General features: G+C 42.3%; 1 protein-coding gene across 1 annotated transcript; it reads right to left on the reverse strand.

The window, feature by feature from the left end:
- Nucleotides 1–1,705: 1,705 nt before the first annotated feature.
- LG04H2orf72 (linkage group 04 C2orf72 homolog) lies at nucleotides 1,706–15,700 on the reverse strand. The gene is made up of 3 exons (XM_073626544.1): nucleotides 14,860–15,700; nucleotides 9,989–10,072; nucleotides 1,706–4,864 (listed from the first exon to the last, which is right to left on the reverse strand). The coding sequence occupies exons 1-3, from the start codon at nucleotides 15,596–15,598 to the stop codon at nucleotides 4,788–4,790; spliced, it is 900 nt and encodes a 299-aa protein (XP_073482645.1). The 5' UTR covers nucleotides 15,599–15,700; the 3' UTR covers nucleotides 1,706–4,787.
- Between the last annotated feature and the right edge of the window lie 853 nt (nucleotides 15,701–16,553).

Raw genomic sequence — 16,553 nt, forward strand, 5'->3', positions numbered from 1 at the left:
CTTCAGCATGCCAAATCATGCTGAGGTGTGGAACAGCCAATCCTTGCAGAGCAGCTGAAGAAAGGAGTGGGAGGGAATTAAAAAATACTGCATGTGTTTTAGGCTAATGCACGAGATATGTAAATCACCTGTCACTCACAGCAAGGGGGAGTATTTGACAAAGTTTTTCTCAGTTTGTCAAGATTTATCTCACTGAACAATAAAAGAGGATTGCCAGAGATGGATTAACTCTGTGTGGCAAGACTGGGCTCAAATGATAGGAAATCTTACACTCTACAGTATGATATCCAAAAAAATGTTCGGGTTTACATCCACTTTAAAGGACGCATGTTTAATACACATTACTTGAATACATAGGTCTGAAGGGAACCTTAAGCTCTGGACTGGCTCCTTAAAATTTAATTCAGATAAAAATGAATAGCACTGTAATAGCCTGCTAGATTTTGTCCCTGCAGCAAACAAGACACAGAAACAAAGCAGAATGCAACATTTTCTCACAGTTCAAAAATGAAAGTACATCAGAATACACATGACCAGAATTCTAAATACTCCCAAACTTTCTGCTCACGTGAATTGGAAGAGGATAAAAAGCACTGTTATAGCAACGGGAAGAAATTCAATTAGCCTTGGTCCATTCAAAAGAACTGAAAGCTGACATTCATAGAAAGGAATGTTAATGAAAAAAAACTAAGTAAGAGGGCTTAAAAAAAAAAAAAAAAAAAAAAAAAGGGAAGAAGGATTTTTGTACTCATGAAATCCTTTTACCAGAGTCTATTGAGAAACACAGAAAGTCTTTAACATTCAATGTTATACTGCTACATACAGGACGATTGGACAGGGGCAAACACAATACTATAGGCCAGCCCATAGGGTATGACTACTTCCATCATGATCATGCTTCAATATTGCAGCAAAGCAGTACCAAGATAAAACAGAGGGCCGGAGCCTGTGCCCTAAATGGACTTTGAGAAAAGGACTTTACAGTTCAAAATCCTATGTTCTCTCTCGTTCATTAGGGTCAGCTGTTTTGAACATTCAGGACACATCTGAAGCTGACTGTCAGGTTTCAGTTGTAGTGAGCCCTTGTAGATTGCTAACTTAGGCTTCCCCAAGGTGCAGCGTCTAATCCCCAGCCTGATTCTTCACCTGGGCCTCTTGATGGTGGGGATAGACTTGTAGCAAGTTGGAACCAGGTCGCGACCCCCCCCAGGTACATCCAGCTGGAGATGTGGAGACCATTCACGTGTACAAACGGCAGGAAAAGAACCAAGGTCAGGGCGAGCGGCAGGCAAGCACAAATAGTAGACAAAGCCAGGGTTGGTACAGGAAAATTCAGACAATGAATACACAGAACAGTAGGCAAACAGGAGCTCGGAGAACTAGGAAGTCGCTCAGGCAATGCGGGCTGCACGGAGCATGTCTGACATAGGGAAGCAAACTGGAAAGGTGGACCAGAAAGTGATAGAAGGGAAAGGAAATAAAATCCCACAGAATAGCAGGCAATGCCCATAGTTGAGCACAGAGGCCAAGCAACACATGTGAATAGAAACAGGAAACTAGAAGAACCACTGCAGCATTAGTTTTTTTTTTTTAGGCTTTCTTTATTTTTTCACCTAGTGATCAAGCCAGTAAGTTTGTTATTTAACAGAACAAGCTGTGCTGCAGATGTAGTTAGAGGGTTTAGACAAACCATTTACCACTGATGGGTGTTTAGAATGGTCAGCTTTTATTTAATTTAGGTAAAACCTGTATCCCAAAAAGAACAAGACTATCAATCTAGCTGCCTAAAGAATGTTAGCTGGAGTTTGGCTTCAAATGTGTTTAGTGTATTTAAATCCACTAATACATCCAATACTACCCTCCGCACAGACTGACATTGCTGCTGTCCAAAAGGTGTCTTCATCGCACCTTTATCTAGAGCAGCCCTTTTCAACCAGGGTGCCTTAGCAAAAGGCCTAAAAATTGATTAAAAAAAAAAAAAAAAAATTTAATACATTTTTTTTTTATACAAGCCACAGGTTTTCATGATGCACCATTATGACTTTCTAGACACTGGCATCCTAACAACAAATGGAATAATTAGTTGATAAAGAGGATGTCTGTTGCCTTCACAGCATCCTTGTTTGACCCTCCTGTGCCTCTCTTCCTTAGCACTGGGGTCACATAAGCTGATTGATGTAGAGAAATTGAGGGAGAAGAGAAACCTTCCATGCAAGTGTTGTACTTTAGTTCCAAGGCACTGTGAATAACTGAGGCCTTGCCTCCTTCCTAAAGCCTATAAATGGCTTTGCCATAAACTGAGACAGCTGATTGGAGGGAGGAAAGGCACAGACTTGCAGCGCTGTGCTATATATACACATACACACAGAATTAAGTTCATCATTACAGTTAAAATTATACAAGTGTGTTTTTTTTTTTTTTTTAAAGCCACACCAAGGTGGGTTTATACAAAACAGTGACAGACTGTAACTAATGCATCTGTTAGGGGCTAGTTAAACAAGGTATTCAATGTCACATTTGCTATCCTGCCACTGGCAAGCCATTGTTGCTATGAAGGACACAGCAGAGCAGTGAAACACACACCTGCTTGCATGCATCATTCCCTTGCTGGCTGGTTATGCCGGGTGCTGCTCTTGCTGGTGACTTGCTGCACAGAGGGAGCAATACATACAAGCAGACAAGTGGTTCACCAGTACAGGCTAGTGATCCTGTTGCTGGAGACATCTCAGGAGAAAATTGTAATGCTATGTACACACAATTCCGACAACAAAACCGTGGATTTTTTTTCCGAAGGATGTTGGCTCAAACTTGTCTTGCATACACACGGTCGCACAAATGTCAGAGATTCCAAATGTCAAGAACGCGGTGACGTACAACGCGTACGACGAGCCGAGAAAAATGAAGTTCAATAGCCAGTGCAGCTCTTCTGCTTGATTCTGAGCATGCGTGGCCTTTTGTGCGTCGGTATTGTATACACATGCTCGGAATTTCCGACAAGTCTTGTTGTCAGAAAATTTGAGAACCTGCTCTCAAATATTTGTTGGCGGAAATTCCGACAACAAATGTTCTATGGAGCATACACACGGGTCGGACTGTCCGACAACAAGCTCACATCGAACATTTGTTGTCGGAAAATCCGATCGTGTGTACGGGGCATTAGTGTGACATGGGCCTTCAACCCTGTAGTATAACTAGGGCTGAAACGACTAATCGATTATGAAATTAATCGATTATTATTTTCATAATCGATCGGCCAGTAACATAATGGGGTTAAAAAAATAAAACCTAAAATGAGCCCTTTATAGTACAAAAAGAGCAAATCTCTACTGTAAATAAATTAAGTTGGTCTACCTGACCATGGTTTGGTTTCAACAGAACCCCTCATTTTCCACTTCTTGATTAGAGTTTGAACACTGCTGATTGTTATTATCAATTCCTTGGATATCTTTTTATATCCCTTTCCGGTTTTATACAGTTCAACTACCTTTTCCCGCAGATCCTTTGACAATTCGATTTGACCCCACTAACGATTAGAAAATCAAATGAACGTTCTTAAAATGACATTTTTTGTCATTTGTCGGGGAAGACCTTGTTTTTTTAAATAAAAAATAGATCTGAGTCTGATGATATTTACCAGATTCACCCTCTAATAGTATATACAGTATATCTCCTCTAATAGTATATCTCATCAAATAGAACATACAGTATATCTCATCAAATAGAACATACAGTATATCTCTCCTCTAATAGTATATACAGTACATCTCATCAAATAGTACATACAGTATATCTCATCAAATAGTACATACAGTATATCTCTCCTCTAATAGTATATCTCAAATAGTATATACAGTATATCTCTCCTCTAATAGTATATACAGTATATCTCCTCTAATAGTATGTACAGAATAGCTCTTCTGTCCGTTATTCTCAGAGTGGATTAGATATTTTGCTCCCTAACCATATAAGTTGGTCATTTATATTTACCACTGCATAGAGATATTTAGGAATAAATTGCCTTTTTTTAAAACTTTACATATTAACTAAATTATACACCACACTTTTTTGTAAGGTTATTAACCGAAACAATAATCGGCCAACTAATCGATTATGACAATAATCGTTAGTTGCAGCCCTAAGTATAACCTGACCCTAGTATCACAGATAGAAAGGGCACCTGCATACCTCAACATAGGTAATAACTGCCGACTCCCAGTAGGAAGACCGACACCAAGCCAGGGTAGATATTTTTCCTTCATAAAATAAAGGTTTACACAGGAGTTAGTGTACAAAAATATACGCAACAATAATTCATCAGTTTCATAAGATCCTCAGAGCCTTAGGAGATTAAAAAAAAATTGCCATTGATATTTTTCTTCATAAAATCAGGATTTATACAAAACTAACATTACATATGTAACCATAGTTCATCAGCTTCACAAGATCCTCAGAGTCTTAGAGATTTTTTTTTTAATGTTCTTTTACTACGTACATAACTATAGAGGCCATCCTGATACAACAGAGCGAGCGGTGAAGTGCACATAATGCTCCTTTCATAGTCCTCAGTAAAATTAAAAAAAAAAAAAAAGGAAGAAGAGTTATTACCCAGCAGATGGCCACCAAATTCACTCACTTTCCAGTGTGTGTTGGTAGTAATTGACAACTGTAGAGGAAAGAACGTTTAGTAATAACGTGCTCATACGCAAGGCCCTAGTTTGGGAATGTCTTAGGTTGCTGTCCAAATTCTTTAGAAGTTATTTCCAGGCAGAGAGACATCACTGGTGATACTAGGCGTTAGTTGTCTCAGTACAATCTCCATTGGGATACTGCAACACAGTCAAAGCTGTACCTTCTTGAATGAACTCTACAATAAAAATAAAAACAAAATTGTAAAGCATTATTCTCAATAAAGTATGTAAACTCCAACAGTGAACTAGAGCTGCACAATTGTTAATTTTTTTTATTATATATATATATATATATATATATATATATATATATATATATATATATATATATATATATATATATATATATATATATATATATATATATATATATATATATATATACATACATACACACACACACACACACACACACACACATATACACACACACACACATATATATACATACAATCTGAATTCAACCTCCCCACACAATCTTAATCCAGCATTTCCTCGATTCATGTAAGTGCAGTGCAGATCAGTTCCGTGCTCACAGCTGTCAAAAAAAAAAAAAAAAAAGCAGCTGGTGTTCTGTTGAATAGTGCAGATAGCCAGATAATGGCTCTGACGATCTGGGCATGCGCAGTACGTAACGTCACTCCAGCTGGCGTGACATCAACACTGTATGTGCAGATCATCGGAGGCATTATCCCACGATCAAAGCGTGGAGGCAGAATCCTCCACCTACCGGACCAGTCACCACTACATGGTCACCTTCTGTGCATGGAACGCTGCCCCTCTACTCTATTCTCTGAATTCCTGTTCCTTCAAGCCTCAGGACAGTCTCAATTCCTCCACCTTCGCCCCTCAGGCTCAGATCACCCAAATTCCTGCACCTTCAGGCATCAGATCAGCCCCATTTCTTGAACCCCCAGAACTCAGATCACAACAATTCCTGCACTTCCAGACCTCAGATCATCCCAATTTCCACACCTTCATATCTTAGGCTCAGCCTAAAAGAGTGCTGTACCAAAGAAGAAGAAAAAATTACTGGGAAATAATTACACTTTGAGAATAAGCAGTTTGGGGCATCGGACTAGACAGAGCTTGAGTGCAGTGAGAGGCAGAAACAGTCACCAACGGGAATAAGAGGTGGGCAGGTACCAGTCATGCTAAAACCAGCTGCACCTCTCTCTGTATGCCACCACCCAGCTTTAATGTGTGGGAGTTGGGTTGCCCAGGATTCCCCATGGGTAACGTGCTAAATGCTGGTGCATGCCACAGGTTGCCGATCCCTAGACTGCCAGATGACGATCAGAGATTTCATCAGAGTCATCTCTATGACCATCGGAGGCCTGGGCGCGATGTTATGATGTCACATCCAGGCTGCGCTTGTAAACAAAGCTGCGATCTCGGCTGGAAACCATAGGATCATGAAATTTTTTTTATTATCTCATGCTTTCCAGCATGGAGGAGAGATGTGTCTTTTTGACCCCGCATCTTTCCATAAAGAGGACCTGTCACACACCATTCCTATTATAAAAGATGAGAGAGATAGAAAGAGATAAGAGAAAGAGAGGAGATGAGAGAGATAGAAAGAGATAAGAGAAAGAGAAAGAGATGAGATGGGAGAGATAGAAAGAGATAAGAGAAAGAGATGAGAGATAGAAAATAAAGTAACATAAAGCAATAATTTTTTTTAAAGCGCCCCGGTAGCTCACGCACAGAATTAAATGCACACATTAGTCCCACCCACATATTTAACTGCCATTCAACTCCCACACCATCACCTGTAAGAGCGATCTAGCAGCTGAACGTGCTTTAAAGCAGGGGTCTCCAAACTTTTCAAACAAAGGGCCAGTTTATGGTCCTTCAGACTTTAGGAGGGCCGGATTGTGGCCAGCGGGGGCAGAAAATGTCCCGGGCCAGACATCAGTGAAAATAAATATGGCCTCAGGATTGGTGATCAATAGGAGGAGTAGTGCCCCTATTAGTAGGAGAAATAGTATCCTGTCATTTGTATCAGTGAAAGAAATAGTGCCCCATTGTTGGTGTCAGTGGGAGGAATAGTGCCTCATATTAGTGGGAGGAATAGTGCCCCAAGGGCCGGATAAAGGCTAGCAAAGGGCCACATCTGGCCCTCGGGCTGCAGTTTGGAGACCCCTGCTTTAAAGGATCAGGATAATTTTTTTCAGGATTACAAACCAGTTTAAGTGCTCTGGATTGAGACAAAGTACAAATGAAAGAGGTATATGCTTTGTTCATATTTCATGTCTGAGGTTTACCACCACTTTGGCAAAACTGTTTCGACCATTTTGGATATTCTACTTTAGAGTAAGGCAGGGTTAAAACCCCTGTCAGTTTTGCCATCTGTGTCTCATTTGGGAGATTTCCCTCCTCTTCTTGTCCCATAGCCAAAAACAGGAAGTGAGAGGAAACCCCTGGTTGTCAACAGAACTAGCATCCCCATTGGAAGATTTTCCCTTTACTCCCTTTCTGGTGACAACCCAAAACCTGGAATTTCCTTTTATTCCCACCCCTTATACTAATGATAAAACAGGACCAATAGAGGGTAAAAAGCATTACCTTTGGTTATTTTAGTAGCATTAACAGCTTCAATACAGGGCACTTTCACCCCTTCCTGCCCAGAACAAATTTTCAGCTTTCAGCGCTTTTGTACTTTGAATGACAATTGCACGGTTATGAAACACTGTACCCATATGAATTTATAATTTTTTCCCCACACATATAGAACTGTCTTTTGGTGGCAAAAAAAAAAAAAAAAAAGTTGAAACCCCCCCCTCCCCACACCTTTTTCTTCATTTTGGTTATTAAATTCTGCAATAATATTTCTTCATAAAATTTGGACCAAAATGTATTCTGCTACATTTCTTTGGTGAAAATAACCCAAATCAGTGTATATTTAGTCTGTAGGAAAGTTATATAGTCTACCAAACTATGGTAGATATCTGAAAACTAATCAATTCTGATGTACCGACAGCATCTCATTTCTTGAGGCCCAAAAATGCCAGGGCAGTACAAATATCCCCCAAATGCCGCCTTTTGGAAAGTAGACAGTGTAAGGTATGAGGCATGGCAAGTTTTTTGAAGTGGTAATTTTTTCACGATTTTTTTGGAAAATGAATACATTTAAAAAAAATGTTTCTCACAATTTTTCTTTTTCTATTAACATACTGTTAATGATGCAGTTCAGCATCATCATAGACCATTATGTGGCGGTGATCAGGGACACCATGAGGGATAAAAAAAAAAACAAACAAAAAAAAAAACAAACAAAAAAAAATACCCCCTACCAAAATGTTTCTTCTAAATTTATTATTCATTTTTCTACAATTTTTGTTTAACACACTGTGACCAGAGCAATACAGTTGTCATATTGTTGTGATTAGCTGCGATTGGCCACAGCTAATCACATGGTACAGACGGGCTGTGATTGGCCGTTTTTACCAAGTGATCACTGACTAATCACCGCTACAACTGGATGTAATGAAAGAAAGCCATCCATTGTTTACAACGGTCATGTGATTTGCTGTGATTGGTCACAGCGATCACATGGTACTAGCAGCAGGCCTGTACAGTGATCTGTCATCAGCAGTGTCCAGCAGGCACGGACACAGCCAGTGACCGATCGCAGCCCAGGAGGACGTCATATGACATCCACCTGGAATGACGAACGTTCGACCCGGCTGTCATTTTGCTACAGGCCGGGTGGGAAGTAGTTAAAAACTAAAGCCAGTCATAGACTGTTCAAATCTCAGTCGTTTCAGCTGGGACCAGCCGAGATTTAAACCATGTATGGGCAGGCTGAGTGCATGAAAAATCCGACAGGCCGGTTGAACCCAAGCTGAGTGATCAAACACAATAGCTCTATGGGAGGGATTCCTCCATCAACACTGACTGCGTTGATGTGGGAATCAAGCGATTTTCTTTCCTGGAACCAGAAAATCTCTCCATCTATGGCCAGCTTAAACAAAACATCCTATCTTAAATGATCTCCCCACATACATTTTAGCATAAACTGCAATGTAATTTTTTTTCTTCTTCTATGCAGTCACATGCCCACAAAGCTCCAGCTCCTATGTAATATGGAGGGCCAACAATGGGGCTAAATTCCATAAAGTAGTGGCATCACACGCTATGGCTTTTATTGCTGTAGGCATCGCTGGTGGGTCAGATTTCACTCCCATCAGCCAAACATCTACACAGAGGATTATTGTTTTACCTAATTTAAACATTCTTTATCCTGTTTCACATCAACATCTCCTCTGTCTTTTTGTCTGTATTTTAGAAATTTTTTGTTTTGCACATTTATCTCCACTTTCACCTTAATCTCCTGCTTCTTTTTTTTCCCCCCACTTGTCACTAAATTTCCAGTGAGATTCTCTAATCCAACTCTAACTATCCAAGTCCCTCATTGTCACCCCAAATGCACGCTGTTCAAGTTCGGGGCACACACCTACACGGATGTCAAAGTGGAAGCAGTGGCTGTGTCCCAGCTGACACTGACTTGACTGACAGGCATGACTGGTCGGGCTGCACTAAGAATCAGGGCACTGATTAAAAGTGCAGATGTCCCTACTGAGAAAAGCCGCTCATTGGCTCTCCTCTCGTGCTGTCAGTGTGAGGAGAAGAATGTCAATAACCGGCATTTCCTATTTACACTGATCAGCTGTGAATGTACACAGCTGATCACGTGGCAAAGAGCCTACATCATAGGCTCTTTACTGTGATCGGAGATGCGGTGTCCGAGAGACACACTGCACCACCGATCGAAGAATGTCATATGATGTCCAGTCAGAACTGTAAAGCCACTGCCCAGCCGTCAATTCGCTATAGGCCAGGCGGGAAAGTGGTAAATAATTTGACTTTTTTTTTTTTGGTGCAGTCAGACCGTGTATACCTTCTTACATCTATCCTCTTCTCATACAGCCCAAGTAGATTTGTTTACTTCATGCTTTAAAAAGGTATGATCACATTGATTAACTTTAGGCTATCACAAGTCAGAAAAAAAAAAAAAAAAAAAAAAAAAAAAAAATATATAATAATAATAATAATAATAATAATAATAATAATAATATGTTATGCTGGAGATTTTCCAGATGATTGTTCTACACTGTAATTAAGCCACTAAGCTAAACCGAATAAAAAAAAAAAAAAAAGAAACAGAATTAGATTGTAGGCTCCTTGAGGGCAGGGACTGATATGAATGTGCAATATATATGTAAAGTGCTATATAAATTGATGGAGCGATACAAATACCTGTAATAAATACATTTCTAAAGAATCAGAATATTTACCCTTCTCCACACAGTCCTTCAATCTCCTCCTCCTCCATGAGAAACATTGGGACTTCATTTTGGGCTTTACTTTTCTCAGCTCATCTAAAAAAAAAAAAAAAAAAAAAATTATATTATATAATATATAATGAAATAATAATGTTACTTGGAGATCCAGTCCTGTCAAATATTAGCATGCCACAGGTCATAATCTTGTGAATTCACAATCAAGAATCGTGTGGCAATAGTTGCCTGGACACAGAATACATAATTAGCTTAGTTAAAGTTTGTTTGTCATGAGAGAAGTATTTAGACTCAAGCCATATTGTAATTGAACAAAAAAAACTTTCCTTGTCAATCTGCAGCTCTGCAATTTTCTGTAAAATTCAATGCAATATGGCTACCTGGAGGTGTTCTGTACAGATGGTATACAGAACACCCCCTTAAAATGTCATTTCCTGCTTGTGTGGCTGGCTCACTGATTTTCCCACAAGTCTGCACTAAGAGGGCTTTCACACTACAGCGCCGCGCCGTTATCGCTAAACCGCCCCTTTTTAGGCGTTTTGAAGGCGCTGCTCATTCAGTGCAATCGGCAGGGGCGTTTTGAGAGTGCTAAATACAGCGCTCCCAAGCCGCCCCAAAGATGCTGCTTGCAGGACTTTTCCTAACGTTCCCCAAGCGTACCGCCCCAGTGTGAAAACGCACACACTGCAGAGAATGGGAGGCAGTTTTCAGGCACTTTTTAGTGGCATTAAGCGCCCCTAAAACTGCGTCAGTGTGAAAGGGGTCAAGTCCGATTTTTGGCATCCCCTGCAACAAAAGTCATCTTTAGTGAGATACACCCAAAGAAATCATGTCTGAAGGGATGCAGACCCTGCAATTTTCCTCAGAGACCTGCAGGTTCAGCAGCTGATTGACATTTATAAAACCACCCCCATACAGATTTCATGCTCCACATGGACACAGACACACAGCTATTTATTTCAGAATACCAATAGGTAAGAATCTGCAACAAAGTTTGTTAAAGTCCTTGCAATGCACATTCATCACCCAGAGAAGAATGTTTTTTTCAGAGACTCATTAATGTGGATGTAAACCCGATTCATGAAATTTGAGCTGGGCACATATCTGCAGTGTTTTATTGCTCTTCAAAGCACCATGTCTCGTGTCTTTCTGCTGTTCCGTTCTTCTGTTATCAGCATGATATCATCTGACAAGTACTCAAACAACCAAGATAAAACCAGCCTGAAATTTGTGTTGGGATGGCTACTATAAATATATTTGGAGGGAGCTGGTCTATTCACAGCACATTCATTCCTTCCTTCGCCTATGTGGAGTGGGGGTGGTGTGTGCCTTTTCATCCAATCAGCTGTCACACAGTGCATGCCAAGAATCCACACCCAGTGGCGGAACAGGAAGAGAAAATTTTTATCATGATGTTTACTTTCTAAAGAATATAGCAAGCTGAAGACAGCAGATATACATGTAAAACTTGTGTAGGGAGATTGGTTTCATCTCTGTGTATCATCTGAGGCTATTCACTTCACTGGGTATATGTGAGAGTTTACATCCACTTTAACGATTGAAGAAGGAAAAGAAAAAGTATTACAGCTGGGGAACTAACAGGACACATCAGCAATGGAAGACGCCATACTTTTTGTATTCTTATACATACACCTCACTTCCTTTTTAGAGAACCACCCATCACCAGGAAAGGAAGTTTGGTTAATACTACCAAATGGGGACACAGATGGCAACAAAAACCTAAAACAAAAAAAAAAAACAAAAAAAAAAAAAAAGTGGTTAAAGCTGGCCATACATAAAAAAAAAAAAAAAAAAAAAAAAAAAAAGGGGATAGGATTTCTTCAGCCACATAAACAAAGTGAATGGAAGAATAGTCTCCCCCCCTACTCTTCAAGGATTTTGCATCCTGACAGTCGCTTACATGAAGGGATATATGCTGACAAAGAAGTCCCCTCCTTTATAGTCTAGTAGCCCAGCTGTCACAAGGATACAGGTGAGGGAAAACCTACATAAAGGGGCACAGACCACAATGAAAAAAGTAAATGCCTTTCCACCAAGGGGGGACTGGTATTTACCCACCACTAGTTATAAACACTGCTGTAGAAGCAGTCCCCAGGTGGCTGTTGTGCCCATCAATGGCTGTGAACTAAGCCTGGTTCTCAGATGCAGTGTCACAAGCTAATCCTGGAGGCTCTGCAGCATGTGATCTCTGTAATAACCAAATCACATGCTACTGTTCACATTGTTACCACCTCTACTTCCTACAATGTAGGAAGGAGGGGAATCATAGGAATCTTTGAAGGGGAAATGATTGTATGAATCGGGAGCAACAGCTGGCAGTCCATTCATTTTCACTCCAATCTCCAAACAGATGCAAGCATCATTTGAGATTCTGACAGCTGCAGGAGCAGACACTGCAGATTTCTCCATCCATGATGTTTAATGTGGATGGGGGAAATTGAGCGATTTCTCTCCTGCAGGGCCAGAAGAGAAGAGAAATCTTACTGTACATGGCCAGCTTTACCTGACTGGATATTAGTAAGCTAAATTAAGATTGCAATATGCAGCCAGCATGATGATCTACTGAATTCAATATGCCAAGTTACAAGTTTACAGGCAGGGTGGATGATATGAATACTTCTTTCCACTGAGTGGATCAGTATAGCGATTTTAGAATGAAAACACTAACTGCTGCCTACATACTTAGCCAAACAAAAGTGACATTAAAAGTGGAATTCCAGCTTCCATATAACCACCTTAAACAGGCACCCTATAAGAAAGTTCTGTATACTTACCTATTTTAAAGGCCTCTCTGGTCACATGATCTCCCCTGTGTCAGCCTGTAGCCTAATCCCACCAATAATGGCTGCTAAAGCCTGGAGGCAACGATATTACCCATAGGCTCCTATGGCCCATCTGCTATCAGAGCCCCCTCCTCTCCCCATCTTTCTAACACAGGTCAGTTAGCATAGGTGTCAGGAGGGGGGGGGGGGGGGGGGGGAGCGATTGCGGACCGCTCACTGTACATGTACTCTGTGCCAAATCACGTACCTAGTACATGATCTGACACTTCCGGGTCTGGGGTGTGCGCCGCGTGTGGCCCACTCCCACTGTTATTATAAAAAGCGGGAGCTGATATGCGGGTACGGCATACTTGATGTCCGCCGGCACACAGGCAGAACACTAGTCTGTCTATATAAACAAGGCAGATTGCCGTTCTGTCAGTACAGAAGGCATGGATCCTGTCGCTGCTAAGCAGGAACACTGATCAATGCCTTCCACTAGTAAAAGCACCTCCCCCGCTACATTGAATCACAGGCTAGGCACACAGTTAACCCTTTGATCGCCCCTGATGTTAACCCCTTCCCAGCCAGTGTCATTTGTACAGTGACAGTGCATATTTTTAGCACTGATCACTGTATTAGTGTCATTGATCCCCAAAAAGTGTCAGTGTCCGATTTGTCTGCCGCAATATCGCAGTCCCGCTATAAGTTGCCGATTGCCACCATTACTAGCAAAAATAAATACCATAATTTTAGACGCTATAACTTTTGTGCAAACCAATCAATATACGCTTATTGTGATTTTTTTTACCAAAAATATGTAGCAGAATACACATTGGCCTAAATTAATGAAATTTTTATTGGATATGTTTTATAGTAGAAAGTAATTTTTCTCTTTTTTTTTTTTTTTTTTTTAATTATTTTTTGTTTATAGCGCAAAAAAAATAAAAAATAAAATAAAATAAAATAAAAACCACAAAAGGTGATCAAATACCACAAAAAAAACCCCACAAATTTTTATTTGGGTACAGCATTGCATAACCACGCAATTGTCAGTTAAAGTAGCGCAAAAAAAGGCCTGCTCATGAAGGGGGGGGGGGTTAATCCTCCAGGAGGTTAAGAGGGGTGTTCTATGCCTACATCATTTTGCGTTCTGGGCTTGCCAACCCACCATCCCAGAGCAGGAGGTCACAGGCCACACGTTGGGCACCCCTTGTCATAGATGCCAACTGCCTCGAATTTCCCAGGACTTAGACCTTTGTCCCTGTCTTACCGTTTCCCAGAAAATTCCAGATTTCCTGATTTGTTTTTGTTTTTTTGGTCACTAGAGGTCCGCGGTCAGCACTGAATTGACTCCACCGGCTGCCATTTTACAGAAGACCAGCTATAATGGGGAAGAGAAAAAAGGGCGGAACTCAGGCTCCGCCTCTCAGTTTTTCCCTTCTGCCTCCACTAGCTGATCTTCTGGGGGCGCCTGATGCAAGGAGGGACTCTGCTGGGGGCGCCTGATGCAAGGAGGGACTCTGCTGGGGGCGCCTGATGGCAGGCGACATGGCAAGTGACACCCTCAGGTTTCCCACTGATTCTGTATTACGGGGAGTTGAACGATTTTTTTTATTACAACGTAATAATAGAAATGTGCTTCAATCATCATGACACCATAACATCCATGGTACCAGGATGACTGACGTGCTATCACCAGGTGTTTGGAGTATCTTTATCTGCTGATTGGTAAACATACATTTCTAATGCGGTGTTGGATCTGGGCCTGATGTCCCTCTATCCCTCATTTTCCTTCTCTCCCCATTTCTTTCTTCCTCAGCTCAGACTCAAACCACACCCAGCATTTAGTTTAAGCCAAGCTCATTTTCACAGTGGCACGCTTTGCGTGCCGCATTTCCCTTTCCACGCTACACCACATCTAAAAATGAATGCCCCATCCCCTAATTATGACAAGCCTCTGCCTACCGACAAAGTGTCCCTATAAATCTTTTTACAATGTTAGCAACTATATGGTGTAGTTTATACAACTATAGCACATGACCATACTAAGTGACAGCCCATGTGATCTGAGGGACCAATCACCTGCCGCTGTGAGCGCCTCGCAGGCTAGTCTCTGGATCTCTCTCCTGGACTCCTCCTGTCCGGGGAGGAGGACACAGGTTCGGACCTCTGAGCACAGCTTCCCCCGACTCTTCTCAGGGAACACGGCCTGCAGGATGGCCAGGAGAGCGGAGACCTCAGAGCCCCCACCGCTGTCCTCACATAGCACCCCCACCTCCTGCCCATTGACCTCGCTCCTCGCCTTCATGATCACTCCGATAACAGCGCCACCTGCCGGCATGCGCTCCCGGACGTCCCGTAGGATCTCCCGCAGCTGACGGCTCGCTCCTCTCAGTCCCAAAGACTCCGCCCGGCATAGGAAGAACACCAATCCGAAACGTAAAGTCCGCTCTGGTTTAGGCTGAGGGGCGGGGCGTGTGGGTACCGCAGGCTGGGGTTCGTGTTCCTGGGCTTCGCGCTGCAGGTTCTCCTCACACCGGTGTCCCCTCTCCGGGCTCCCCTCACACCGGGGTCCATTCCCGCCGTTCTCCGGGCTCCCCTCACACCGGGGTCCCTTCTCACCGCCGCGCTGAGCCGCTTTACTCCCCGGTATGTCCGCCCCAGGAGGAAGCTCAGCCGGGAATATCTCCCTGAGGAATGCTTCCAGCAGAGCCCGGCTCTCCGCCCGGTCCCATAGTTCTCCGACTAGCTGGACACGTTGCGGTCCTCCGAAGCGGTTCAGCACCTCCAGGAAGCGGCTCTCCGTGCTGTCCCGGGCCATTCCCACACGATGCGCCGCTCACACATCACCGGCCGCACTATCCCAACCCGATTATTCAGCTGGAGAAACGTCCAATAAGAATGCTGCTGGGCGGGAAGAGCCTACAATCCCAGCTCAGAATCTACCGCCCGTCGCATCCTATTGGATATAGCCTGACACACCCACGAATGGCCACACCCATTAGGCTGTAGATCAGGTCCATCTGTAACCTTGACGCTGGGGCTGTGTGACAAGTACGGCGCCTGTTATCTCTGTGTACAATGTATGAGATTCTTCCTTTTACCTGTCCTTATGTACACAGAGAGTGACGTGTACGGAACCCTTTATCTGTGTACAAATACACCGACCAGCCATAACATTATCACCACTGATAACTAAAGTGAAGAACGTTGATTATCTCCTTACTATGGCATCTGAAAGTAAGACAGATTAGGCAGCAAGTGAACAGGTTGTCACTGAAGTTGATGTGTTGAAAGCAGAAAATATGGGTACAGGAAAGGATTTGAGTGACTTTGACAAGGGCCGAATTGCAATGGCTAGAAAGGATTGGGTCAGAGGAATCCCAAAACTGCAGCTCTTGTGAGATGTTTCCAGTCTGCAGTTGTCAGGACCTACCAAAAGTGGTTCAAGTGTCGTAGAAGGGCAGCGTGATGGGGAGGTCATCATGTTCTCCATGTTTCCCTCCTCGTTGGGCGTCAAGAAAGGCCTGCCCCAGGGTGGGTTCTTCTGAACTACATTAGGCATGTTGGTTAGGGTCACTACCTTACACCTGGGGTACCTTTACTTGAGCCACACTCACTTAGGGTCACTACCTAATTATATATTTATCTTTTGCAATACATTTTCAATTTTGATATCTGAAATGTATCATTTCAGATACTATATCTCAGAGGCTCTATTTTGTGGCACTATTCTATACCTACCTCCTTTTTGGTATACCGTTTTTTCCACTGTC

This window comes from Aquarana catesbeiana, linkage group LG04 (assembly GCF_042186555.1).
Source record: "Aquarana catesbeiana isolate 2022-GZ linkage group LG04, ASM4218655v1, whole genome shotgun sequence".
Taxonomy (NCBI): Eukaryota; Metazoa; Chordata; class Amphibia; order Anura; family Ranidae; genus Aquarana; species Aquarana catesbeiana.